Source organism: Ceratotherium simum, chromosome 39 (genome assembly GCF_057802395.1).
Source record: "Ceratotherium simum simum isolate JZ-2026a chromosome 39, ASM5780239v1, whole genome shotgun sequence".
NCBI lineage: Eukaryota > Metazoa > Chordata > Mammalia > Perissodactyla > Rhinocerotidae > Ceratotherium > Ceratotherium simum.
Genome location: NC_141938.1, coordinates 8,054,422 through 8,062,246, shown reverse-complemented (window position 1 = coordinate 8,062,246; position 7,825 = coordinate 8,054,422). Strand labels below are relative to the sequence as shown.

At 38.7% G+C, this 7,825-nt stretch overlaps 1 protein-coding gene across 1 annotated transcript; it reads right to left on the bottom strand.

The window, feature by feature from the left end:
• Nucleotides 1–246: 246 nt before the first annotated feature.
• On the bottom strand, nt 247–1,200 carry LOC101402199 (olfactory receptor 7E24-like). The gene has a single exon (XM_004434356.2). It carries the CDS (start codon nt 1,183–1,185, stop codon nt 247–249), a length of 939 nt encoding a protein of 312 aa, XP_004434413.2. The 5' UTR covers nt 1,186–1,200.
• Nucleotides 1,201–7,825: the final 6,625 nt, after the last annotated feature.

Genomic DNA, 7,825 nt, shown 5'->3' with positions numbered 1-7,825 from the left:
TAAAGAAAGTGAGAATTGTATACTGATGTATGATGCATAATCCTCGAGGGGCTATGACTTACATGGGGAGTCCAAAGTAATCTCAAAACTTCCTTAGAACTACACTAAGAGGGAAAATTGCGTAAATTGAGAGAAGAGAGCTGTGTAGGTACATATACACTATATGACTGAAGACTCAAAATTTCTTGCTGCACATGTTTGATTTTGCTGCCTTTTCCAGTCCTATGAACCAAAAAGATAGCACAGTTATTGAGGTGAGGATATTCTGCTGATAATCCTCCACAAGGCATTCTTGATAGCCCTGTTTCTCAGGCTGTAGATGAAGGGGTTCAACATAGGGGTGACCACAGAGTACATCACTGAGGCCACCACATCCTTTCTTGAGAAAGATGAGACAGTCGAACTGAGGTACACTCCAAGGCCTGTTCCATAATATAAGCAAACAACTGACAGGTGAGAGCCACAGGTGGAAAAGGTTTTGTATTTCCCATCTGATGAGGAGACTTTCAGGATGGAGGAAATAATTCGAGTATAAGAATAAAGGATACCTGTGAGTGGAACACCACCAAAGATGGCACTAATAAAATAAATTAACATATTACTGGTGAGGGTGTCAGAACAGGCAAGTTTGAGGAGTTCAGGAGGGTCACAGAAGAAATGAGGGATTTTCACATCTGCACAGAAGATAAGCTGTGACATTATCAAGTAGTGCAACTGGGAGTCCAAAAGACTGATGAAAAATGACACCAGGACCAACAAGCCACAGAGATGGAGGTTCATGATGACTGGGTAGTGTAGGGGGTGACAAATGGCCACCAACCGGTCATAGGCCATCACAGCCAGGAGCAGACTGTCCAAACATGCAAAAAGAGAAAACAAGGACATCTGAGTTAGGCAGCCTGCATAGGTGATGGATTTGCTGTGTATCTGCAGGTTCACCAGCATCTTGGGGACTGTAATGGTGCTGAAACTGATGTCAGCCAAAGACAGATTGGAAAGGAAGAAGTACATGGGGCTGTGGAGGTGGACGTCAGAGCTGACAGCCAGGATGATGAGCAGGTTCCCAAGTACAGTGACCAGGTACATGGTCAGGAAGAGCCCAAAGAGGAGGGGCTGCAGTTCCAGATCATCTGAGAGACCCAGGAGGAGGAATTCTGAGACACTTGTTAGATTCTGTGGTTCCATCTAGATAGGACACCTTTTGAAAAAGAAGAGAGTGTTGAATAAACAAGACAAAGGGTAGAGGCACCCAGCTAAATCTTCATGTTTTGGATTCAAGCAATTCAAAACTAAAGCGTTCACTCTTGAAAACTAACACCCCATTACCTTCAAAGATATTTCTCAGTTATAAATTCTCTTTAGAAATCGTTCCTTATTCATGTTGAAACTATTCACCTGTTTCAATATACACCCACTTCAGAGCCACTGAGCCAAAGATTACTAGATAAACAGTGACATTTGAGATAACAAATCCATGAACACAGTAAAATATCTGCATCCTACATGTGAAGGAAAAATATGAAGAAGAAATATCCTTCCCTCTTAAGAAAAAAAATCATTCTAAAGGACACTGAAAAGCAGTCAAATGTACTTTATCTTATCCAAATGCAGAGCAAGAATTGCTCTTAATTTGGAATGTAGACCTGGATGAGCTAAAACCCCATTAACTAGATTCTGAATTAAAATGGAATGTTCATGATTAGGTAGCATTTTTATATGCCAATTATCCCCCTGGATTTTCATTTTTATTTGATTGTATGACATCCATCTTCCATGAATATAGATGTTCACTGAAACGTGTGGATTGTCTGGTCAAAGTCTTTTCAAAATAACTCAAATATATAAATATTTGACCTTGGTGAACTTAATATTTTGATAATTTTTTGGTAAATGCACAGAATCATATAGCATTGCTGATCACGAAGATGGCATTAATTTACAATGCACCAATGATTAAGCAATAATTACATTTTGATGAACAATCAGTATCTATCTTTCATTTTTTGCCAGATTATTTTCTATCAAGGCTACACAATCTCAGGGAAACATCCAAGGTTAAGGTCACTTTTTGCTGTTTTTGTTTGTAGTGGCTTTGTAAAACTTCTTAAATATATTTCTAATCCTAAACATTTGTGAAGGGTTGTTTTTCCCTCAAATCCAACTTCTTATGAATAGTTGAGAAATTTGGAACGAAATCCAGATCTGAATCCTTAAGATGGCCTTCTTTTCCCAGCTTAAGAACTTTTTAAGTCAATCCTTTTTGATAAAATGTATAGCATTTCTCGTAAATTCAGCTCCTTGAAGGCAGTCAGGTCTTCATTTCTCCTAGCAGGTCAAAAATGATTTAATTTGGGAAAAATGCAAATGCAAAAAGAACAGAGAATACCATTACAATCACCAAAGTAGTTTGTTCACGAGTTTAATGGGAATATTAATTGAACCTATCTTATCAAGTTGCTATAAAAGTCAAATTAAATAATAATGATAGAGTGCTTAGACAGTGGTTCTCAATGCCAGTTTGCCATTATAATTACTTGCTAATCTTTAAAAACTTACTGATGTGCTGGTCACAATCTAGAACCAATTAAATCAGGATCTCTACATGTAAATCCTTTGGTCATACTAACACATAGCCAGGGTAGAGAACCATTGCCAGGCTCGTAGTAAATGCTCCATTAATGTTAACATTTATCATCACTACCATTATTAGCTGCTACTCATATTAAACATATAAATATTTAATCCTTCTTGCTTCAGAATTCATATTTATTTTTGAGTTTTTAATTTAAGTTTTTTTGCTATCCCTGCATGATCCCATTGTCTTGCACTTCAGTTGCCCAAAGGCAAACATCGTCACGAATTTGGTGGATGTATTTTCCTTTCAATGTTTCCATAATATCAGTATCTATTTACGTATTCATAAATAGTTTTCTTGAAAAATTACCTAAATACTACGATAATACAGTATTGTTTCCTGAGAAGTTCTCATTTACCAAAATATTGTATTGCAAGTCTCTGTGAAATACACACACCTGTTTCAAACAATTTAAATGAATCATAGTGTTACTTGAGAGATGAAGTTCAATTTATATTTCAATTTCTTATTATGATATTCCTAATAATATTCTAGCACCTATCTGCATATGACCCAAGTGAGAATTTCCATAAGATATATGCATGAAAGATAATTGTTTGAATTGTAAAAATGATTAATGTGCAATTTTACTACTAATTATCTACATTTATTTTCCCAGTAGAAAATGTAGACAAAATCAACTACATGCTCTTATGGTCAAGGTACAGAATTAGAAAGATCCCTCAAGTCTGTCTTGCAATGGCCTTTCCACGATAGATCCACGTGAAAATTCCCATCTTGTATAGGAAATAGTATTTCCAAATCTCAGATTTCCAAAATGGGCTACAAAATGCAGTACTATTCATAGAGAATACTATGTTCTATAATATTCATGAATTACAGGCCCCTGTAAACCATTTGGCCCATTGCCCTAATTCACAGATGAACTCACCAAATTCCAAGAGAAAGAATCTATGCTTTTGCTTCCATTTGCGCATCTGGGACCAAAGCAGGTTTCAAAAGAAAGCATTCATTCTGCTTGTTCAAGAGGACAGAGCCCTGGGATGGCAGTCAGGAGACCTTTGTCAGAGTCCCACATCTTTCTCACTAAATGTGGAGTGTGTGTCAATTTCCACACGTCTCTGTGCTGGTATCCCTTACCTAGAAATGGGGAGAATAACATCCGTCTCTAGGACATGTGTAGCACATAACAGAGGTTTGCACTTCATGAATATCCACCCATGGTTTTAAATCAGAATTGGATCATTATTGGAATAGTGGATTTATGGATGAAACACAATCCCAGGAAAGATTTAATGACCTTTTATTCTATTATATAGTAGAGAGACAGAAGCCTAGGTCCCAAGTAATTCAGTCACAGAATGAGTGGAAATCCTAACAGATGTCTCAGTTCACACAATAAGATTTACGTCCCTTTCTCTTTTTCTCTCTTTTTTTTTTCTTTCATTTTTAAGAAAATATACACGTTTTATAATTGAATATTTTAGATTCTATTAAATGGAGAATGAAGGCTCTCTTAGAAAATTTGAGACATAGATACAACCACACTTTTATCTTTTGTCTAGTCCTGTGTAATGTCGCTGGAAATAATGAAAGTACAGGCAGGAAAGTGCTCGGTATGTGGAAGTCATGTTACCTTTGTCCTGTTTCTGAGAACTAAGGAAGGGTGTATTCAATATACAGCAGAGATTGTTGCTGTTCTTGTAGCATATTTTATGCCAAGCAATGATAGGCTGTGAGGAATCTGAAATGAATGAGACTAAGTTGTTTCCCATGAGGCATCAAGAGTCTACTTGTGTAAGGATAGAAATAAAATGTTCTCTCAGGATCTAGAGAACACCAAACCTGTAGATCACAGGATAATTTAGCTGGGTCTCTGGTGCTTAGCCTTGATACTAATAAAAAGGCCTAAAATTTACTTTGCCTTTACTGTATGTGTCCATCACATATTTAGTCACATATTCAATACACTTCATATTTAAATCTTACTCAATGTAGTTGTATCAACTGGAGATCAACTCAGATGATGACATTGAGGCTCAAAGATACTACCAACGTGCCCAGTGTCACACAGATAATAAATAGAACAGGTAAGATTCAAAATTAAATGGTGTATCTCTGAGGACCAGGCACTGAAATTGTTCACTGTTTAACAATGGGGGTCTAAGCAGACATCAGACACCTATTCCAAACTTTCTAGGGTATACCTTTTAACTGTTTTCTGAGTAAGAATGGAACCCAACACTTTGACTCTATGTCTCCCTTAGAACAAGAGGGGATAAATTACAGGAATGAAGGAGGAAGTGGAACAGTTGAAACAAAATCTGGGAGCAAGGACAAGAAAGAGATCTTCCCAGAATTATCATGTGTCAACAATTTCTGTGATTCTTGCATGTAGTCTCAGCCGTACGTACTATATCTTATGAACCAGGGCAACCCACTGTTTTCCACTGTGGTCTACCAGAAACCCAAAGAGAAGAGCACAGTGCGGGCGGAGGGCTCTGCCTATAATGAAAAGAAGAGAAATGCCAGGTTGTGTTGGCAGGAGAGAATATTGTCTAGCCGCCCTGAGAATGGAGTCTCACCGTCTGGACTGAAACCTGACTTCACCCCTTTTGACTGCAAGACCTGGTAAAAATTACATAAAATACTGCGCTCCTGTACTCAACTGTAAAGTGATGATAATGCATGTTTCCCTGTTTTTGGGGTGGTAATGCAGATAAAAGGTAATAGCCTACATAAATAACTTAGCTCAAAGCCTGGCACTTAGAATCCCTAAATAAAGGTTTGTAATATTGTGATACTGTCATCATTTTCATCACTATCATCCTCATCACCTTTCTGATCCCTTTTCAGTGCTTAGAGAACAGTTTATAGTAACTCATGCCTGCTGTCATGGGGAGATACCTATGATGGTAGAACCACTGTGGGAGAAAAGCAGAACTTTGAATGAGAGTTTTGGGATCCCCACCAGAACCAAGAACGTAAACTGCACGAGGCTGTGAGCTGAAACTTTGCATATTGGTGCCCACCCATCTGTTTGTCTCAACTCTCCTGTTTGACCTAATGATGAAAAAACAATGCTCCTAACAATCTGTTCTTTTTTTTTTTTTAATTTTTTGTTTATTGAAGTAACATTGGTTTACAACATTGTATAAATTTCAGGTGTACATCATTATACTTCTATTTCTGCATAGATTACATCATGTTCACCACCCAAATACTAATTACAACCCATCACCACACACCTGTGCCGAATTATCCCTTTTGCCCTCCTCCCTTCCCCCTTCCCCTCTGGCAACCACCAATCCAATCTCTGTCTCTATGTGTTTGTTTATTGTTGTTGTTATCTACAACTTAATGAAGGAAATCATACGGTATTTGACCTTCTCCCTCTGACTTATTTCACTTTGCATAATACCCTCAATGTCCATCCATGCAGTCTGTTCTTCATCCACCATCTCTGTGGTACTCACTGGCCTGTTCTGTGTCTCTTCTGAGTATGACCAAGGAATGGGAATCCGCTGCCCGTCTCCTGCCTGGCAAGCAATGAAGGTTCAGGCTCTTTCCCCTGGACTGGCAGAAAGACAGAGTTAGTCATGAGCCTCTTGATGCATACGGAGATTCTGAGAGGAGAAGACACAGATGTGAACTCCGCTGGACTGGGACCAGGATCCTGAAGGGCTAGAGGCACAGGCTTATTATTTACTCTTGTATGGCCTTGAGAGCTCAATGCACAGAGCTCATAATTAGCACAACTGGTCCCTGTTATCCCATTCTCCGAGGACTTGCTATTATTAATAGAAGAGGAAAAGGGAAAAGTGAATGTCTATGACAGAGTCCTCTTTCAGGAGGAAGTTTACCCATACTTCTTAATTTTTGACTTCCAAGTTGCAGGGACTTTATAAATTTAGATGATTGTTTTTAATCAAAAAAAGAAATGTGTGACTTGTATGTCTGCAAATTCATTGAATTTATAACCATATGTAGGGAGAATTTTGTCTTCTATACCAAGAATCTAGTGCAATTTCCATTTTCTCAAATGAAATTTATGTCTCTAAGGAGAATTTCCTAAGTTTCTTTCCATATTCCTGCTTTGGGATTTTGGATTTTATGTTCAGAGATGTATGTTTTTGCTATTTTGAATGACAGTCAAAGTTAATTTTTCTGTAGAATTTATGTATGTTGGCACATTAAATAATTATTTTTACATACTTATTAAATTGACAATTTTCTTAACTACTACAGGGTGTTTCACAGATGTCTGCATCTTAAATATAGGGCTGCAGTCATCTCAAGGATTGACTAGAAGAGGATCTGATTCCAAGCTCACTCATGTGGCAATGGCAGGATGCAGTTCCTTGTGTGCTGTTGGCCACAGACATCTCTCAGTTTCTTGCTGTATGGGCTTCTCCACCAGGCAGCTGAAAACATGGCAGCTATCTTCCATCCGTGTGAGCTGGTGAGACAGCAGAAGAGGCCTGGCAAGTTGAAAGCCTGAGTCTATTTGCACTTTAATGGTGGGGTGATATCCCAATATTTTTTGATAGTTTATTCATTGGATGCAAGTCACAAGGTCCAGCCCAATTAGAGATGGGTAAATACAAGGGCACAAATAACAGGAGGCAGGGGATATTGGGAGCATCTTATAAGCTGCCCACCACAAAAGCCTTACCCTCTATCAGGAATTTGGGCTATAAGCACAACAAGATTCGAGAGATGTCTCTCTGCTTTCCAGTAGAGTCCCCAATTTCCACATCACCATCTTCCCAACAAAACTTTACTGGAGAAGAACTGGTAGATGGAAAAACTTGCTCTGTTTTGGGTACTTCTGCCAATCCTACCATACTGCTCCTGACAATGTCGTAAGAAGAAGTCTCCCTGGTTCCTCTTATGCCAACAGAGTCATTTCATCTTTGCCAGGAGAAGCCACAGCCATTTCAGGACCAGTTCAATAAACAGCTCTAGAAGCTTCTGATTTCTGCTCAACTAGTAAGGGCTCATCTCTCTCCAAATATATCTTCCTTAGAATCTTTGTATTTGAACTCTTGAAGTCTTTTTAAAAAAGCGATTTTGGAGGCCGGCCCATTGGGGTAGTGGTTGGGTTTGTGTGCTCGACTTCAGTGGCCCAGTGTTCAGATCCCGGGCATGGACCGACACACTACTCGTCAAGCCATGCTGTGATGGCAACCCATATCAAAGTGAAGGAAGATTGGCATAGATGTTAGC

What these genes read in the sequence shown, in the direction of transcription:
- LOC101402199 (XM_004434356.2), bottom strand. Translation starts at nt 1,185, where the DNA reads ATGGAACCACAGAATCTAACAAGTGTCTCAGAATTCCTCCTCCTGGGT.